The 21,970-nt window shown below is 36.0% G+C and overlaps 1 protein-coding gene across 1 annotated transcript in view; it reads right to left on the bottom strand.

The window, feature by feature from the left end:
• LRP1B (LDL receptor related protein 1B) overlaps nt 1-21,970 on the bottom strand; it is a 2,209,913-nt gene that overhangs the window by 796,756 nt on the left and 1,391,187 nt on the right. Inside the window, exon 21 of the mRNA XM_025261770.3 lies at nt 19,748-19,930. Coding sequence (XP_025117555.3) covers nt 19,748-19,930 — 183 coding nt within the window. The remainder of the gene's footprint in view (nt 1-19,747; nt 19,931-21,970) is intronic.

Below are 21,970 nucleotides of genomic sequence, written 5' to 3'. Positions count from 1 at the left end.
TAGGTGTTGCAAGAAGCCATCAGAGGGCAGACACACTGAAACCATAATCACAGAAAACTAGTCAATCTAATCACACTAGGACCACAGCCTTGTCTAACTCAATGAAACTAAGCCATGCCCATGGGGCCACCCACCAGGCGGGTCATGGTGGAGAGGTTTGACAGAATGTGGTCCACTGGAGAAGGGAATGGCAAACCACTTCAGTATTCTTGCCTTGAGAACCCCATGAACAGTATGAAAAGGCAAAATGATAGGATACTGAAAGAGGAACTCCCCAGGTGAGTAGGTGCCCAATATGCTACAGGAGATCATTGGAGAAATAACTCCAGAAAGAATGAAGGGATGGAGCCAAAGCAAAAACAATACCCAGTTGTGGATGTGACTGGTGATAGAAGCAAGGTCCGATGCTGTAAAGAGCAATATTGCATAGGAAACTGGAATGTCAGGTCCATGAATCAAGGCAAATTAGAAGTGGTCAAACAAGAGATGGCAGGAGTGAACGTGGACATTCTAGGAATCAGCAAACTAAAATGGACTGGAATGGGTGAATTTAACTCAGATGACCATTATATCTACTACTGTGGGCAGGAATCCCTTAGAAGAAATGGAGTAGCCATTATGGTCAACAAAAGAGTTTGAAATGCCGTACTTGGATGCAATTTCAAAAACGACAGAATGATCTCTGTTCGTTTCCAAGGCAAACCATTCAATGTCACAGTAATCCAAGTCTATGCCCCAACCAGTAATGCTAAAGAAGCTGAAGTTGAACGGTTCTATGAAGACCTACAAGACCTTTTAGAACTAACACCCAAAAAAGACGTCCTTTTCATTATAGGGGACTGGAATGCAAAAGTAGGAAGTCAAGAAACACCTGGAGTAACAGGCAAATTTGGCCTTGGAATACAGAATGAAGCAGGGCAAACACTAATAGAGTTTTGCCAAGAAAATGCATTGGTCATAGCAAACACCCTCTTCCAACAGCACAAGAGAAGACTCTACACATGGACATCACCAGATCATCAACACTGAAATCAGATTGTTTATATTCTTTGCAGCCAAAGATAGAGAAGCTCTATACAGTCAACAAAAACAAGACCAGGAGCTGACTGTGGCTCAGACTATGAACTCCTTATTGCCAAATTCAGACTGAAATTGAACAAAGTAGGGAAAACCACTAGACCATTCAGATATGACCTAAATCAAATCCCTTATGATTATACAGTGGAAGTGAGAAATAGATTTAAGTGACTAGATATGATAGAATGCCCAATGAACTATGGACTGAGCTTTGTGATATTGTACAGGAGACAGGGATCAAGACCATCCCCATGGAAAAGAAATGCAAAAAGCAAAATGGCTGTCTGGGGAGGCCTTACAAATAGCTGTGAAAAGAAGAGAAGTTAAAAGCAAAGGAGAAAAGGAAAGATATAAGCATCTGAATGAAGAGTTCCCAAAGAATAGCAAGGAGAGATAAGAAAGCCTTCCTCAGTGATCAATGCAAAGAAATAGACAAAAAACAGAATGGGAAAGACTAGAGATCTCTTCAAGAAAATTAGAGATACCAAGGGAACATTTCATGTAAAGATGGGCTTGATAAAGGACAGAAATGGTATGGACCTAACAGAAGCAGAAGATACTAAGAAGAGGTGGCAAGAATACACAGAACTGTACAAAAAAGATCTTCACAACCCAGATAATCACAATGGTGTGATCACTCACCTACAGCCAGACATCCTGGAATGTGAAGTCAAGTGGGCCTTAGAAAGCATCACTACGAACAAAGCTAGTGGAGGTGATGGAATTCCAGTTGAGCTATTTCAAATCCTGAAAAATGATGCTGTGAAAGTGTTGCACTCAATATGCCAGCAAATTTGGAAAATTCAGCAGTGGCCATAGGACTGGAAAAAGTCAGTTTTCATTCCAATCTCAAATAAAGGCAATGCCAAAGAATGCTCAAACTACCGCACGATTGCACTCATCTCACACGCTAGTAAAGTAATGCTCAAAATTCTCCAAACCAGGCTTCAGCAATACGTGAACCGTGAACTTCCAGATGTTCAAGCTGGTTTTAATAAAGGCAGAGGAACCAGAGACCAAATTGCCAACATCCGCTGGATCATGGAAAAAGTAAGAGAGTTCTAAAAAAACATCTATTTCTGCTTATTGACTATGCCAAAGCCTTTGACTGTGTGGATCACAATAAACTGTGGAAAATTCTGAAAGAGATGGGCATACCAGACCACCTGACCTTCCTCTTGAGAAATTTGTATGCACGTCAGGAAGCAACAATTAGAACTGGACATGGAACAACAGACTGGTTCCAAATAGGAAAAGGAGTATGTCAAGGCTGTATATTGTCACCCTGCTTATTTAACTTATATGCAGAGTACAACATGAGAAACACTGGGCTGAAAGAAGCACAAGCTGGGATCAAGATTGCCGGGAGAAATATCAATAACCTCAGATATGCAGATGACACCACCCTTATGGCAGAAAGTGAAGAGGAACTAAAAAGCCTCTTGATGAAAGTGAAAGAGGAGAGGGCAAAAGTTGGCTTAAAACTCAACATTCAGAAAATGAAGATCATGGCATCTGGTCCCATCACTTCATGGGAAATAGATGGGGAAACAGTGTCAGACTTTATTTTTTTGGGCTCCAAAATCACTGCAAATGGTGACTGCAGCCATGAAATTAAGATGCTTACTCCTGGGAAGAAAAGTTATGACCAATCTAGATAGCATATTCCAAATCAGGACATTACTTTGCCAACAAAGTCCGTCTAGTCAAGGCTATGGTTTTTCTGGTGGTCATGTATGGATGTGAGAGTTGGACTGTGAAGAAAGCCGAGCACCGAAGTATTGATGTTTTTGAACTGTGGTGTTGGAGAAGACTCTTGAGAGTCCCTTGGACTGCAAGGAGAGCCAACCAGTCCATTTTGAAGGAGATCAGTCCTGGAATTTCTTTGGAAGGAATGATGTTAAAGCTGAAACTCCAGTACTTTGGCCACCTCATGTGAAGAGTTGACTCATTGGAAAAGACTCTGATGCAGGAGGCACTGGGGGCAGGAGGAGAATGGGATGACAGAGGATGAGATGGCTGGATGGCATCACTGACTCAATGGACGTGAGCCTGAGTGAACTCCAGGAGTTGGTGATGGACAGGGAGGCCTGGCGTGCTGTGATTCATGGGGTCATGAACAGTTGGACACGACTGAGCGTCTGAACTGAACTGAACTGATACATTGAAATTATATACTTGAGTGAAAAAGAATGAGATAATTCTGCATAAGTTAATATAAAACAGTCTTCCTATCATGTTAATAAAAAGGGCCTACAAGTGAGTATGCTGTAGATGTTCTTTTATATTAGAACTATCTGTTTAGCAATATGTGTAACTATATTTCCATACATATGTCAATATAAGCACATATATAGGCCTGTCTGTACATGAATTTTTTGTGGAGGTCTGCTGCTGCTGCTAAATCACATCAGTTGTGTCTGACTCTGTGCGACCCCACTGTTGGCAGCCCACCAGGCTCTGCCATCCCTGGGATTCTCCAGGAAAGAACACTGGGCTACACAGGAAATAATTAAAACTGATTGCCTCTGGTGAGGAAGTCTTTAGGTACATGGCGGTAGGAGAGAGATTAATTTTTCATTAAAACCTTTTGTGTTACTTTTTTTTCCCTTCCTTTATATTTCTGCCTAATTTTTCAAAAAATACTAGCTCACTTTAAAATGATAAATATGAAACATATAACACATGCCACAAAGTCTGGTAGTTTCTACAGATATAGAGGTTACTCTGTACCTTATATTTTCCAAGAGAGTTTAGGTAATATAAAAAAAAGTCATAAGACACAGTCCCTGTCCCCAAGGAGTTTATAATCTAGTTAGTCTTGCTATGTTACAAGAGATATGAATAAATATGAATAAACAGCTTAGATAAAATCTACAAGTTTCAATAGCTCTTTCTTCCCAGGTATTTTGCAGGGGATGTTTGAAATAATTGCTTTTCCCTTTCTTATTTAGTTTTAATTTTTATACAAAAGGAAGGTAAGAGGATACTCCAGGTATAAGTTAAATTTTTATTTCATGGCCATCAATTGGGTAAAACTGAAAAGTAAATGACCTTAGTAAATATGCTGAAAGATTGTTCATTTTAAGCTCCCTCCTTTATATATAAGAAAGCTGAAACTCAGGTCAAGTTAGTATTTTTAAAACAAAACAAAGACTAATAATATTAAAATGTGTTATAAATTATAAATATCTACAATATCTAAAAAAACAAAATCTTTAAAAAAATTAAAAAAAAAAACTGTGCACAAATAAATTCAAATAACCAAGTCAACCAAGTTCAAATTGTCTTTACTATTTCTTCTTTAAAGAGATATCACGTGCTAGAAAAATTCAGTGTTTATTATCAAATCGAGCTCTACATAATATTTTCAAATTGATTAATAAATATGCAAGACTCTTGTGGAAGTTGTAGTTTTGTCCTTTGAGCAAAAAGAATAAGAATGGCTGAGCAACAATAGCAATGACAACAAACAGATAATAGCCAAAGTCAGCTACTGGTATTATGGAAGCTACTATAATCACTTAAATCATATTCGCTCTCTCTCTCATACACTCAGGACATTGTAAGGACTATTTTCATTTGTGTATCCTTGAGATACATAGTTTAGGTTAAAAGTCAGTACAAAATCAACAAGGATAGGAAAACTAAGAGTTCCTAGTAGTTATTAGAATATGTTTTGCTTTCCTGAATTCATACTATCACTTTCAGATTTTGCTTGTCTCTGCTAAACTGTTTTGGCTATTTAAAAAAGAAAGTAAGAGAGAGATTTATTAATTTGTAAACTTCTTAACTTTCTTTTGTCTTAATGAGAGACAACAGGCTATAACAGGACAATTTCTGTTCTGGGATATGACTGGCAGTTAATATCAAGAATATGGGTACTTTGAAAAAATCCAAATGGATTTATTTAAAAATATTATTTATTGAATATTTGTTTTTGAAATGCAACCTTTCTGTAATGTTTACACTCCATAAAACATACATATTTATTTCTCTAACAGCATTTGACTTCAATTCAATTCAGTAAATATTTATTGAGTACTTTGTACCTGTCTAGCTACTGAACACTGTAGAAAAAAATGGAAAGAAAAATCCCTGACCTTGTGGAGCAATAAGTCTAGTACTGACAAATGTTCTATAAAAAAAGGATAAGATAAAAGCCATATAACCATCACAGAGTGTTATGGAATTTCAGAGAGCTAGAAAATATGTGTGATTGAAAAGCTCAAAAAAAAAAGCTTTACTAAGATGTTATTTGGGAAGAGATTTTGAAGAGTGGCAGTGAATATTAGATACGGACACAAGAAAAAAAGGCATTTCATATAAACAGCTGTCTTATGTGTACAGCCTTAACATTCAAAAATATATCCTCTGCAAAATAAAAAGCAAGTAAAAGGAAAAAGAGAGGGAAAACAGTTTAATAGTATGGTATTTATTTCTGCTATTGAATGGAAATGTGTCAGGGCATAGATACTGAAATCAGGTCAATTCCTCCTTAATTTGATCTCTTCTATTTCTGTGTGAATCCACTATAAAATTATATTTTCTATATTTAATTTCTCAGTTCAGTTCAGTCTCTCAGTTGTGTCCGACTATTTGAGACCCCATGGACTACAGCATGCTAGGCCTCCCTCTCCATCACCAACTCCTGGAGCTTCTCAAACTCATGTTCATTGAGTCGCTGATGCCATCTCATCTGCTGTTCCCTTCTCCTGCCTTCAATCTTTCCCAACATCAGGGTGTGTTCAAAGAAATCAGCTCTTCATATCAGGTGTTCAAAGTATCGGAGTTTCAGCTTCAGCATCAGTCCTTCCAATGAATATTCAGGACTGATTTCCTTTATGATGGACTGGTTGGATCTCCTTGCAGTCCAAAGGACTCTCAAGAGTCTTCTCCAACACCACGGTTCAAAGGCATCAATTCTTGATCACTCAGCTGTCTTTATAGTCCAGCTCGCACATCCATACATGACTACTGGAAAAATCATAGCTTTGACTAGATGGACCTTTGTTGGCAAAGTAATGTGTCTGCTTTTTAATGTGCTGACTAGGTTGGTCATAGCTTTTCTTCCAAGGAGCAAGCATCTTTTAATTTCATGGCTGCAATCACCATCTTCAGTGATTTGGGAAACCCCAAAATAAAGTCTGTCAACTGTTTCCATTGTTTTCCTATCTACTTGCCATGAAGTGATGGGACTGGATGCCATAATTTTTATTTCATGCTAAGTATTATTTCCTTCATGATAGAGTTGTATGTATTAATTTTTATCAGACACATATATACTGAGTTTTATGGATAATTTTCAGTGATAATTATGAGTATATGCAGCTTTAATTTTATTTGTTGAATTTACCCACATATGAGATACAGTTCCTATATAAATACATAGGTAGAAAAAGGGTAGAACTTCCTCCTGAAGCAGTAATAAGCCAGTTTGGGGTGTGAGTTCATAAAGTGTTGATTGCTAATTCAAGGAGAGTTAGCTCAATAACCTCAAAAATGTTTGATTACAGCAAATGTTTTTGACAAAAAAATTGACATTGAAAAATTTTGACAAAGTCTGTGTGCATGTCCCAGTTTATGAAGTAAGAGGAAGCTGAAGATGTGAGTAGAATGGGTTGAAGATAATAGATGTCAGGGATGAAAACAGCAGATAACACAAAGTTCTGAGTGAGAAATAGTGTAGGCTTAACCTTAAGCTCTGATGTGTGCATGGGAAAAATAGAATGGGTGATGTTAGAGAAAGTGTAGAGGTATCAGCAGTAGCACCTAGAAAGTCATTATACACTATGCTATGCTATGCTATGCTAAGTCACTTCAGTCGTGTCCGACTCTGTGCGATCCCATAAATGGCAGCCCACCAGGCTCCCCGTCCCTGGGATTCTCCAGGCAAGAACACTGGAATGGGTTGCCATTTCCTTCTCCAATGCATGAAAGTGGAAAGTGAAAAGTTAAAGTGAAGTTGCTCAGCCATGTCCGACTCCTAGCGACCCCATGGACTTCAGCCTACCAGGCTCCTCCATCCATGGGATTTTCCAGGCAAGAGTACTGGAGTGGGGTGCCACTGCCTTCTCCATTATACACTAGAAGTGTTAAAAGGTTGTTTCTACTTTAAAACCAAATGTTTAAGAGAATGAAGATATTTCTAACAGATATAAGAGAGAAAGAGTATATAGATTTGGAGAGGCAGTGGAATATTGAACACAGCAAAGAAAAAAAAAATGGGTGTGAAGTGTTGAGTAAATATCTGTGACAGAAATTTGGCAGGCATTTACCTGATGGTGATGGGTGAAACTTCAGGAACAGAAGAGTTTGCTATGGACACCTTGCAGAAGGATGAGAAGGAGCAAAATAAAATAAGTAAATAAATAAAGAGAAAGATGTATTCATTGAGATGAATTATGTATTCAACAGATATTTTTCTAATTAATTAATTATTATTTTTTAGCCACACTGTGAAGCATGTCGGACCATAGTTCCCGACCAGGAATTGAACCCATGTCCCCTGCATTGGGAGGGAAGAGTCTTAACTACTGGACCATGGGGAAAATGTTCTCAATGGATATTTTTAAATTAAATATAAGGGAAAAAGGTCAAGGGAAGGTGAAATAAAAATAGAAATCTAAATGGTGGGTAGAGAGAGGACAATTCAACATGAGATTTCATAATGAAAAGTTTCAAGGAAAGGACATGTGTTGAAGAGAAAGGTCAAAAATTGCAGAGAAAGAAATCACTGTGCTGTATTAATAGTCAAGGGTATTGTTGATTGAGCTCATTTTACGTTCTAGGCACTTTTTGTACATTCTAGTGTTACCATTATTATTATCATCTCTATTTTACAGATCAGAAAATTGAACCATAGAGAGGTTTAGCATTTATGTGAAATAACGTAGTTACTGAATGGCAGAGCACAACACAAGACTGAGAAAAAAAAATGGACTGAGAAATCATTCCTGGTAACCACTGAAAAGGCAATTTCCATCAAAGGCAGGCAGAGGATATTAGACAGCAAAAGGTGAAGGAATAAATGAGAGAAATACATCTAGGTACATTACACAAGATAATTTAGCAAAGGGAAGGAAAAAAAAAAACATGAAAAGCTGATAAAATCAAGTGTTTTTGAGCCTACTGTGCTAGCTATATTTACAAAGAGAAAGAAAAATTGGTGTAGATAAAGAAATTGAAGACATAAGCAAAAAAAAAGTGACCAAGGTCCCACAGGATGTAGGTAGTTACAGGTTCAACAGCTGAAGAGTGCTTCTGGGCAAAATGAAGGGTTATTTATTTCTTTAGGTACAGGACTATGGGTAGGTGGGAGTAAGTATACAGCAAAGTGTTTAAAATTGCCACCAGGAGAAATCAAAAGAATACAGGGCTTATAAGAAGCTACACATAAAAATATATTTATATATTACTAGTTTCAGAGCACATAGACAATGGAGAGCTCACAATATTATTTCATCAGAAATAAATAGAAGTATTCCATACGGTCAGTTATTAAAGGACAAAAAAAAGTGCTGTACTTACAAATTCTTCATATACAACTCATCATAAAATTATAACAAAATCAGTTTTCCATTGTAGGATAATTTTGTTTCTAATTATTCAGACTGATTTTTAACATGGATTAAATTCATCATTTTACTTTTTGTTTACTGATACAACAATGTGAGGAAGAAAAAAAAAAACCTAAAAATAAATGTGTTCTTTGCCCTTCACACAAGCCCACAAGTGGATTTTTATTACACTAGAGGATCGGAACAAAGGATGATGTTTATGGAGCCACTGTCAGAGTTAGTTTTGTTACATTCCTTTGCTAAAGACTCCTTAATTCTTTTTTTCTTTTCCTGTTTATTTATTTTACTTTACAATATTGTATTGGTTTTGCCATACATTGACTTGAATCTGCCATGGGTGTACATGTGTTCCCCATCCTGAACCCTCCTCCCACCTCCCTCCCCATCCCTTTCCTCTGGGTCATCCCAGTGCACCAGCCCCGAGCACCCTGTATCATGCATCAAACCTGAACTGGGGATTCGTTTCACATATGATAATTTACATGTTTCAATGCCCTTCTCCCATGTCATCCCACCCTCGCCCTCTCCCACAGAGTCCAAAAGACTGTTCAATACATCTGTGTCTCTTTTGCTGTCTTGCATACAGGGTTATCATTACCATCTTTCTAAATTCCATATATATGCCATCCTTAATTCTTAACTCTACCCTGGGACATGACTTGAAAATGCATGTTGCTTTCCCCAGGGAATAGAGAGTGTAAGGTTATGGATCAGCACCAACCTATCACCTCTCCTGGAAAGATAGACCGTCATGAAAGAAGACTGTACAAGTATGACACCTTCTCACTTTTTTTCTAGCCTTCCTTCCCCCCATTCAAAAACACATACTGACAACAGTTTCTTATAAATCCTTCTAGAAATATTGTTATTATAGAAAAAATATACTATTTTTTATTCTTTTTATTTAAACAATATGACATACTATGCCCACTATTAAGTTCATTGAATTTTATTCAACACTTAATTATAAGAAAACATCCATGTGAGTGTATTATAGTGATTCCCATTCATTATAATTGCTGCAAGGGTTTCTACTATGTGGATATACCATAATGTTTCTCCCTAACTTTACTTTTGGTCTATATAGTTTGCTTGCAACATTTAGCTATTAAAAACAATGTAGTGGCAAATAGCTTATGAAACAATGATCCATATCATATGCCATTAGGGAAATGAAAACTAAAACAACAACACTACTATAAACCTATTAGAGTAATGGAATTCAAAACACTGATATACTCAAATACTGGCCAGGATATGGAGCAAGACAAATTTTTCATTCATTTCTAGTGGGGGATGTAAAATTATACAGATACTTTGGAAGACAATATGGTAGTTTCTTAAGAAACCAAACATACTCTTACCATATGATTCGGGAATCACACTCCTTGGTATTTACCCAAATGAGTTGAAAACTTATATCCATACAAAAACTTATATACCGATATTTATAGCCTCTTCACTCATAACTGTCAAAACTTGAAAGTAACCAAGTCACTTTTCAGGTTGAATGAACTAAAAAGCTGTGGTACAACCTGAAAATAGGATATATTCAGTGCCAAAAAGAAATGAACTAACAAGCCATTAAAAGACATGAAGGAAACCTAAATGAATGATACTAAGTGAAAGAAGCTAATTTAAGAAGGCTACATACTACATGTATTTATATGACATTATGGAAAAGGCACAACTATGGAGACAGTAAGAAGATCAGATGGAAGGAAGGAGGGATGACAGATAGCACAGAGGATTTTTAGGGCAGTGAAACTATGATACTATGGTAGCTCATATTATTAAACAGTTGCCAAAATTCATAGTTTGTACAACATCAAGAGTGGACTCTAATGTAAACTATGGACTTTGGGTGATAATGATCAATGTAGGAATACAGGATCACTGATTGTAACAGATATATCAAAGAAGGACTTTTTTTTATGGTGAATTAGTCCTTTTAGGTATTGCTGGATTTGCTCATATTTTATCTAGAATAATGGTAATCATGGTCATCAGAGAGACAGTTTATAATTGTTGTGTGTATGGGAGGTACTAACTTTGGGGGTTGGAAAAATCAACTTTTCGTTGTTTAAGAGTTATTATTCCTTTCCAATTTTCTGGAGGAGATTAAATGACAGTTGTAACAATGCTCCTTAAATATCTGGTACAATTTTTCATCTGGGCTTGAAACTTTTGGTGGAATAGTGAAAGGAGTTATATATTGATTTAAAAAAAATCTTTATAAAATATATTGCTTATATTTTTCCTTTCATGAATTGATTTTGGAAATTTATATTTTTTTAAAAAGTTATATGATTTTATTAATAAAGGTTTTAAATTCATTTCTATGACTCTTCATAGATAGTTTCTCTAGCCTTATACTTTCTTCAGCTTGTATGATTATTTTCCCATTATCCTTTTTGGTACTGTGCTTTTAATTTTTTTTTTTAATTAGGTCAGTTAATTGATTAGCAATTTTAGCTATTCTTTCAACAACCTAATTATTGAGTTTTCAAATTACACTATTTTCTTTCTTCTAAATTTAAACATTAATTTGATTTTCTTTTTTCCTTACATTTTTTTTATTATTTGTAACTTCCTGAGTTTGAGGTTGTATTAGTCAGACAAGGTGAAAGATGTATATGATCTGAAGAGAAACCAGAGTATAGTCAGGATAAGCTATGCTGCAGTAACAGATCCTAAAATACAGTGACCTAACTCAGTAAGGTTTTTTGTTCACATAAAATCATGGAAGCTGAGTCTCCTTCTTCCATCTTCTATGTATGCCTTCCAGAATCATAATATAAAAAGCCACTAGGGCAGGATAATGAGCAAAACCAAATAAACAAAAAGCGAACTAAAACAAAACCAAAATAGAGATGCTCACCAAGCTTAACTGTGTCGTATGGAAATTATACAGTCCTGTACGCTCACGACTCACTGACTAGAACTAGTCATTTGACCCCAATAGAACCCCAAGAGTTGAGAAATGCAGTAAAGCATCAAGAGGTTGTAAAATACCATGTCTAGTACATATTGTTAAAAAACTATTTTTATTTTTTTAATTACTGAATGTAAATACAGATATCTCAAAAGTCTCAGAATGGTTTTAGCTTTTAACTATTTTAGAAATATAAATGCTACAAACAAAATATCATCTGAAAGTTTAGGTACATTTCTTGTAATTTTTAAATTGAGTTTCAGTTGAATATAATTTTATAAATTTTGAACATTATAAGATATATTTTTGGCTCAGTCTCCCTAAGGATGGCAAACTACTAGAAACAAACAAAAATTTATTACTCAGGATTAGTAAAACTAAATATATGTTAAAATAACTAAAATTTCAATGATGTCTTTGGAATTTTACACTATTTATATTTCTGCAATTGTTAAACTTTAAAGATATTACACTGAGAGTGTAATATCTGGGACACTTTGGATAAAAGTTTACAAATTTATGATGTTTTCTCATAAGCAATGCTTTATTTATATTCCATATATTCTGAAAAGTATGTACTTTTATTTTGTAGGAGTTCTCAAAGTCTACCTTGATTCCCACTAGAATTAAGATAAAAAGTACTTTATTATTAAATTTACAAGCAGAAGAATGGTTTAATCTTCAAAATTATATGTGTATTATATGATGATCAGATAATTTTGTCTGATTCACTTCTATTTCTTAAAATTTATTGAATTTGTTTCTTATAATAAATGCTCATTTAAAAATATTTCATAAGCCTTGTAAAATAAGATTTTTTTCCTTCTAAGAATAGAGTTATATTTTTATTAATTTAATCTAAACTTTAATTCTTTAAATCTTTTATATTCTGGCTTATTTTTCTTCTACTTAATTTTTCATACACTAAAATAAGTGAATACAATTTCTTTCTCTTGATATGGTTTCACATTATGGTTCCTATAAATTTTGCTGTATAGAATTTCATAGTGTGTTATTTAACATATTTAAGACTGCAAAATATTTATTGAAAATTATATTTTTATCATTTGGTTTTCTAAGCCTCACTGAGGTTTTATTCTCATCCCTAAACGCTCACTCATTCTCTCACTAAATCCTATTTTATTGTTGTTCTATTAATTTCCTAGTGACACTTAAGTGGAAAATGTCTTATACTTTGTGCCTCTAAGTTATCTGCAATAATATTTTCTCTAGTTGTAGAATATTAGACTGTTTTATCTTAGCTTTGTATTGCTCTATTATCTGGTGGCATTTCTTAATGATTCTTACATAAATTTCTTTCTGGTAGTTTCAGTACTTGATGACTTGTAGAATGTCCTAACACTCTCAATGTAATATTTTTAAGCTTTAACAATCACAGATTGGAGAAGGAAATGGCAACCCACTCTAGTGTTCTTGCCTGGAGAATCCCAGGGATGGGGCGGGGGGGCCTGGTGGGCTGCCGTCTATGGGGTCACACAGAGTCGGAAGTGACTGAAGCAACTTAAAAGCAGCAGCAGCAACAATCACAGAATAATTATAACAGGGAAAGGTGGAGACTGATATCTATTTAGATTTGAGAAAGAGATACATCAACATGGAATTTTAAATAAACTCTAGACTGGCCACAGAGAAATTGAAAAATAATATTATATGTGGCCTTATTTTCCTTATAACCTTGCCATTAATGTATAATGTCAAAGGTTTCTTTTATTTTTCCATTCTAAAAAATTACATATTTTAGTTTCCTTTCCATGAGGGAAGGACTTGAAATTTCCTCCCTGATTTCCTGACTATAATAAACAGTTGATCCTAAAGCAATGTGGGGGTTAGGGGCACAGTTTAAAATCTATATATAACTTTTGATTGTCCCCAAAGTTAACTACTAATAACCTACTGCTGACTAGAGCCTTTATACATGTTTTGTATGATATATGATTATATACTGTATTGTTACAGTAAATTAGGCTAGGTAAAGAAAAATGTTATTAAGAAAATCATAAGGAAAAGAAAATATATTTATAGTACTCTACCTTATTGATGTCATAAGACTACATTGTCTATTCACAAGATGAATTGCCTGTCAGTGCCTACATCAATATTGTCTTATAAGATAAAAAATACTGTAGATTTTATACATATTATTAACACTAGACATCAAAAATGAAAAGATAATGTGAATAAGATTCATTTTTATTTACAGGTATAATAATTCATGCACTGATAATGAAGAAGAACCGTGATTGCTATGGTTGCAATATGATTGCTTCATGGTACCCTAGCTATACACTAATGGATGAATTGTTATAATTTTTATATCATATGGTAATATAGTCATATTCTGATTATAGAATTATAAACATAGTTACATTTTTAAAAAAACACCTGTGATGATAGGCTGATATATGCTTTCTCCAATTATGAGTGAAACAGACATAATGTATACTAATATGACTCTGAAAACAATATAGAACACTAGGAAAACTAACACATCATTAATTTTATATTGCACTCACTTTATGTCTGTGTTAGGATAGGCTAGCCAGGCTTCCCTGATAACTCAGTTGGTAAAGAATCTGCCTGCAATGCAAGAGACCCGGATTCGACTCCTGGGTTGGGAAGATCCACTGGAGAAGGGATAGGCTACCCATTCCAGTATTCTTAGGCTTCCCTTATGTCTCAGCTGGTAAAGAATCTGCCTGCAATGTGGGAGACCTGGGTTTGATCTCAAGGTTGGGAAGATCCCCTGAAGAAGGGTAAGGCTACTCACTCTGGTATTCTGGACTGGACAATTCCATGGACTGTATAGTCCACAGGATCACAAAGAGTCAGACATGACTGAGCAACTTTCACTTCACTTAGGATAGGCTATCCACTTCAATATAAGCCTTGCACATGATGTTCTACATGATGAAAACTTAGGTGATGGCAATGATAATGATACAAAAACTTCCCATTCAGTTCATGTTGAACAGTTATTAGATTGTTTTTTTTTTTTTACATAAAGACACACATACATAACAGGTAAGTTCATTTAAAGTAGGGTATGATGATTATTTACTATTTATTAGGTGGAAATTACTTTACTACCCATGTGAGATGAGTGCAATTGTGTGGTAGTTTGAGCATTTTTTTGGTATGGCCTTTATTAGGGACTGGAATGAAAAATGACCTTTTCCAGTCCTGTGGCCACTGCTGAGTATTCCAAATTTGCTGGCATATTGAGTGCAGCACTTTCACAGCATCAACTTTGAGGATTTGAAATAGCTCAACTGGAATTCCATCACCTCCACTAGCTTTGTTCATAGTGATGCTTCCTAAGGCCCACTTGACTTCGCATTCCGGGATGTCAAGTTCTATGTGAGTGATCACACATTATGTGGGTCATGAAGATCTTTTTTGTACAGTTCTGTGTATTCTTGATACCTCTTCTTAATGACTTTCACTTCTGTTAGCTCATACAATTTCTTTCATTTATTGAGCCCATCTTTGCATGAAATGAAACCTTGGTAACTTTAATTTTCTTGAAGAGATCTCTGGCCTTTCCCATTCTATCATTTTCCTCTATTTCTTTGCTCTGATCACTGAGGAAGTCTTTCTTATCTCCCCTTGCTATTCTTTGGAACTCAGCATTCAAATGGGTATATCTTTCCTTTTCTCCTTTGCTTTTGGCTTCTCCTCTTTTCACAGCTATTTGTAAGGCCTCCTCAGACAGCCATTTTGCTCTTTCGCATTTCTTTTTCTTGGGGATGGTCTTGATCCCTGTCTCCTGTACAATGTCACAAACCTTTGTCCATAGTTCATCAGGCACTCTATCAGATCTAGTCCCTTAAATCTATTTCTCACTTCAACTGTTAGGGATTTGATTTAGGTCATACCTGAATGGTCTAGTAGTTATCCCTACTTTCTTAAATTTAAGTCTGAATTTGGCAATAAGGAGTTCATGATCTGAGCCACAGTCAGCTCCTGGTCTTGTTTTTTCTTACTGTATAGAGCTTCTCCATCTTTGGCTGCAAAGAATATAATCCATCTGATTTTGGTGTCAACCATCTGGTGATGTCTATTTGTAGAGTCTTCTCTTGTGTTATTGGAAGATGGTGTTTGTTATGACCAGAGTATTCTCTTGGCACAACTCCATTAGCCTTTGCCCTGCTTCATTCTGTACTCCAAGGCCAAATTTGCCTGCTACTATAGGTGTTTCTTGACTTCCTACTTTTGCATCCAGTCCCCTATAATATAAAGGACATCTTTTTGTGTGTGCTAATTCTAGAAGGTCTTGTAGGTCTTCATAGAACTGTTCAACTTCAGCTTCTTCAGCATTACAGGTCAAGGCATAGTCTTGCATTACCATGATATTGAATGGTTTGCCTTGGAAACGAACAGAGATCATTCTGTAATTTTTGAGATTGCATCCAAGTATTGGATTTCAGAAGTTTTTGTTGACTATGATGGCTACTCCATTTCTTCTAAGGGATTCTTGCCCACAGTAGTAGATATAGTGGTCATCTGAGTTAAAATCACCCATTCCAGTCCATTTTAGTTTGCTGATTGCTAAAATGTTGATGTTCACTCTTGTCATCTCCTGTTTGATCACTGCCAATTTGCCTTGATTCATGGACCTAACATTGCAGGTTCCTACGTAATATTGCTCTTTACAGCATTGGACCTTGCTTCTATCATCAGTCACATCCACAACTGGGTGTTGTTATTGCTTTGGCTCTGTCTCTTCATTCTTTCTGGAGTTATTTCTCCACTGGTCTCCAATAGCATGTTGAATGTTCAATATGGCTCAAGATGGATGTTCAAGCTGGTTTCAGAAAAGGCAGAGGGACCTGAAATCAAATTGCCAGCATCTGCTGGATCATCAAAAAAGCAAGTGAGTTCCAGAAAAAATATATATTTCTGCTTTATTGACTATGCCAAAGCCTTTGACTGTGTGGATCACAATAAATTGTGGGAAATTCTGAAGGAGATGGGAATACCAGACCACCCAACCTGCCTCTTGAGAAATCTGTATGCAAGTCAGGAAGCAACAGTTAGAACTGGACATGGAAAAACAGACTGGTTCCAAATAGGAAAAAGAGTATGTCAAGGCTGAATATTGTCACTGTGCTTATTTAATTTATATGTAAGGTATATTATGTGAAACACTGGGCTGGATGAAACACAAGCTGGAATCAATATTGCTGGGAGAAATATCGATAATCTCAGATATGCAGATGACACCACCTTTATGGCAGAAAGTGAAGAAGAACTAAAGAGCCTCTTGATGAAAGTGAAAGAGGAGAGTGAAAAGGTTGGCTTAAAGCTCAACATTCAGAAAACTAAGATCATGGCATCTGGTCCCACCACTTCATGGCAAATAGATGGAGAAACAGTGGAAACTGTAACAGACTTTATTTTAGGGGGCTTCAAAATCACTGCAGATGGTGACTGTAGCCATGAAACAAAAATGCACTTACTCCTTGGAAGAAAAGTTATAACCAACCTAGGCAGCCTATTAAAAAGCAGAGACATTACTTTGCCAACAAAGGTCTGTCTCATCAAGGCTATGGTTTTTCCAGTAGTCATGTATGGATGTGAGAGTTGAACTATAAAGAAAGCTGAGCACCAAAGAATTGATGCTTTGAACTGTGGTGTTGGAGAAGACTCTTGAGAGTCCCTTGGACTTCAAGGAGATCCAACCAGTCCATCCTAAAGGAAATCAGTCCTGAATGTTCACTGGAAGGACTGATGTTGAAGTGAAACCTCAGTACTTTGGCCACCTGATGCGAAGATCTGTCTCATTTGAAAAGACCCTCATACTGGGAAAGATTGAGGCAGATGGAGAAGGGGATGACAGTGGATGAGATGGTTGGATGGCATCACCGATTCAATAGACGAGTTTGAATAAACTCTGGGAGTTGGTGACGGACAGGGAGGCCTGGTGTGCTGCAGTCCATGGTGTCACAAAGAGTCGGACACAACTGAATGACTGAACTGAACTCAGGTAGAAATAGACCATCACTAAAGTCTTCATCTTTGTAATCGTCATGTTGAGTAGACTAAGGATAAGGAGGAAAGGAAGGGGTTGGTCTTGCTGTATCTGGTGTAGCAGAAGTAGAGGAGGTGGAAGGGGAGGCAAGTGAGTCAGGCACAGTTTGTACAACTTTATGGAAATACACTGTCATTTCTCTCTGACTTTTATGGTCTTTCATTTCTCTAAAAATGTTCTGTATGGTACCAATTCTTCTACTGTTTGTTTAGTTTTAGTGCCTGTATCGTAGAAGAGTTCATGCCATAAAAGAAGTCAAAAGCATCTTTAATAATTATAACCCTTGTGTCAAACTGTCTAATGTTATTTTGTTTCCTGGCATTTCTTCTAAATCTTCTTCCTGACCTTTAGGAACTAGTTCAGAAGCATTCATCTCTACCAAGTAGTACTTTGTTAATTCCTCTGGTGTGATGTCTGTTAATTCTTGAATTTCTCCAAGATCTATATCCTAAAAGCCTTCACTTTCCTACATCCCACTTTTCCTGCCATATCTGCAGTTTCTTTCATAATTTCCTGTTCTCTTATAAATCCTGTGAAGACATGTACAACATCTGGACACAGTTTCTTCCACAAGAATTTATTGTTTCAGGTTTGATGGCTTTCACAGTTTTTTTTTTTTTTTCTATAATAATAATATCTTCAATAGTGTAATCCTTCTAGAATTTAATGATGTTCTCTCTACTGAGGTTTTCTTCCATACCATTGACAACAAGAGCCCCAAACTAAGAATCTTTGTATAATAATTGAGAGGAGTCACCTGACTCTTAAAAACATAACACATAGAGCTCAGCCTGGTTTACTGTAAGGAGTCACACTTTCATTTTAACAGAGGCTAGGAACAGCACCGTAAAATTCAGAAAACTAGTTGAAAATAAATGCATATTACTCTGGCTTTTTGAAAGTCATCTTCTTTCAATTTCATGGTGAAGTTTCATCTATGAAAAGGAAAATGATGCCCATGGGTTCTGCACACATGTCTCTTTCTGGACTGAGACATTCCAGAAACTGAATTCAGATTAGTGTTATTGTGTCAGACTCTTTGTGACCCCATGGATTGTAACCCACCAGGCTCTTCTGTCATGGAATTCTCCAGGCAAGAATACTGGAGTGGGTTGCCATTCTCTTCTCCAGGGGATCTTCCTAACCCAGGGATCAAACCCATCTCCTACATTTCAGGCAGATTCTTTACTGTCTGAGCCACCACGGAAGCCCAGATTTCCCGGTTTCAAATCCCAATTCTTCCATGCTGGTTCTGGGAGCCAGACAGTTAAAACTTCTTTTGACTTTTTGACTTGAGCAAGTTAAAAACTTCTCTGGGGCTCAGTTTTCTCATTTTGATTTATTTATTTATTAAAATTTTATTTTATTTTTAAACTTTACAAAATGGTATTAGTTTTGCCAAATATCAAAATGAATCTGCCACAGGTATACATGTGTTCCCCATCCTGAACCCTCCTCCCTCCTCCCTCCCCATACCATCCCTCTGGGTCGTCCCAGTGCACTAGCCCCAAGCCTCCAGTATCGTGCATTGAACCTGGACTGGCAACTCGTTTCATACATGATATTTTACATGTTTCAATGCCATTCTCCCAAATCTTCCCACCCTCTCCCTCTCCCACAGAGTCCATAAAACTGTTCTATACATCAGTGTCTCTTTTGCTGTCTCATACACAGGGTTATTGTTACCATCTTTCTAAATTCCATATATATGCATTAGTATACTGTATTGGTGTTTTTCTTTCTGGCTTACTTCACTCTGTATAATAGGCTCCAGTTTCATCCACCTCATTAGAACTGATTCAAACGTATTCTTTTTAATGGCTGAGTAATACTCCATTGTGTATATGTACTATAGCTTTCTCATTGTGATTTAGAATGTTGAAATGAGTTCACACAGAGAACATTCTTAGAACTGCGCCAAGTCCACAGACAATTCTCAGTGAATGTTAGCTATTATTACTGTCATGTATAGAATGCCAGCAAATGTAGTAGAAACACAAGGGTACTTTTATAAAGGTAAGGTATGGATTGAGAAAGGCCCAAAAGAAACCTGCATTAAGGAAGCAAGCCCAAGGTGTTAGTAGAACCCAGTGTTCTGCTTACCTGTACTCCGACAGGAAAACTTGGTTTTGTGGTCACACAATCGTAAGGTACCATTGCAGCCTTTTTCATCACTACCATCTTCACAATCTTTTTCCCCATCACAGTGCCACACATCAGGGATGCAATTTCCATCAGGATGACACTGAAATTCATTTGCATTACAACCAGCAGGAGAATGAATCTCTTAGATATTGAAACGAGGGAGAGAGGTGGGTGGGGAGAGGAGAGAGAGACAAGAGAGAAATTATGATTTCACTTGATAATATTTTTTTCAATATTTTTTCTTTCTTCAGGCATTATAATGATGCTAGAGAGAATATATATTTTACTTTAGTTGTGTAATTGCTGCAATGTTCTTCAGTATTTCCAAATTTGTTTTAGAAACTTTAATAATTAGAGAAAATGTTTCTTGCCCATGGAATACCTGAAAGTGTCATGAACATTAGGAAAAAAAGAGCAATATTATAATGTGGTAGTCTGTTGTAATTTTAATTAGTATCTTAACAATGGGATTTTTGAAGGGATTTTCTCTATAGCACATAAAAAAGATTTCACATTCTACTCTAAATGTTTAGACTTCCCTTCATCTTTGACATTTCTTTAGATTATTTATTTCATTCTGGTAACAGGTTAATAACAACAACAACAACAACAAAGAACGGCATTTTAATAAAATCTTTGAAGAATAATATCCAAAATTTTGAAAACCAAAACCACAAGAAAATTAAAAAAAAAAATTCAGGACATAGATTTCAGTTTAGAAATAACAGACACAAAAGAATTTAATGAGGCACTCTGCACTCAAATTCAATTTATCAATTAATAATTCATACAATGCCCAGAAAACACTATTACTCAAAAACTGATGATTAAATTATAGGCTATATTTTGTAGGTAAGCATCTACAAAAATAAGAAAAGATAAATGTTGGGTATATTTAGCCTGCCAGGCTACTCTGTCCATGGAATTCTACAGGTAAGAATACTGGAGTGGGTAGTCATTCCCTTCTCCAAGGAATCTTCCAGATGCAGGGATCAAACCTGGGTCTCCCACATTGCAGGAAGATTCCCTACCATCTGAGTCACTAGGGAAGTCCAATATATGTGTTAACAAAATAATAATGGAAAATGTGGCTATAATCAGCAATATTATGCATTAATATCTAATATTATGAGATATAATAATCAGAATCTCCCAATACTATTGTAAAATAAAGATTTTAGTAAATATTTTTTTAGACCAAAGTTTTTGTTTTGCTTTGTTTTTAGAATAACTGTATATTCACATGGAAAAGAACTGAACTTTGATCTTAACACCATATACCAATATTAATTCAAGATAGATCACAGACCTAAATGTACGAGCAAAACACATATATTGTATAAAACAAAGCAGAGGAGAAAAACCTTTGTGACCTTGGGACAACACACAAAAAGCATGAACCACAAATTTAAAAAGTGATAAATAGACTTCAGAAAATTAAAATCTTTTGCTTGTTGAAATAATTAAGAAAATGAAAAGGCAATATACAGCTTGGGGAAAAAAAATTGCAAAGCATATATCTGACAAAGGACTTCTGTCCACATATAATTAAGAACTTTTACAACTCAATAATGAAATAATTCAATTTTAAGGAACAGAAAAAAGATCTGTATAAGTAGTTAACAAATAATGGCCAATTTGATTGATCAATGCTAAGTCTCTTCAGTGGTGTCCAACTCTGTGCAACCCAATAGATGGCAGCCCACAAGCTTCCCTGTCCCTGGGATTCTCCAGGCAAAAACACTGGAGTGGGTTGCCATTTCCTTCTCCAATGCATGAAAGTGAAAAGTGAAACTGAAGTCGCGCAGTCGTGTCCAACTCTTAGCGACCCCATGGACTGCAGCCTACCACGCTCCTCCGTCTATGGGATTTTCCAGGCAAGAATACTGGAGTGGGCTGCCATTGCCTTCTCCATGATTGATCAATAGGGAAATACAAATTAAAACCACAGTAAGATGCTTCTATACACATATTAGAATTTCTTAAAAAGACTGAAATGCCAAGTGTTTGTAAAGATATGGTACAAGTAGGACTAGCATACATTGCTAGTGGAAGTGCAAACTAGTGCTCTCCTGGAAAACAGGTTGTCAGTATTTTAAAAAATGTAAATGTACACCTACTATACAACCCAGCAATTCTACTCCTATGGGTTTTCTCAAGTGAAATAAAAATATATGTCTA

This window comes from Bubalus bubalis, chromosome 2 (assembly GCF_019923935.1).
Source record: "Bubalus bubalis isolate 160015118507 breed Murrah chromosome 2, NDDB_SH_1, whole genome shotgun sequence".
Classification (NCBI taxonomy): Eukaryota; Metazoa; Chordata; class Mammalia; order Artiodactyla; family Bovidae; genus Bubalus; species Bubalus bubalis.
This window is presented reverse-complemented; position numbering and strand designations above follow the sequence as displayed.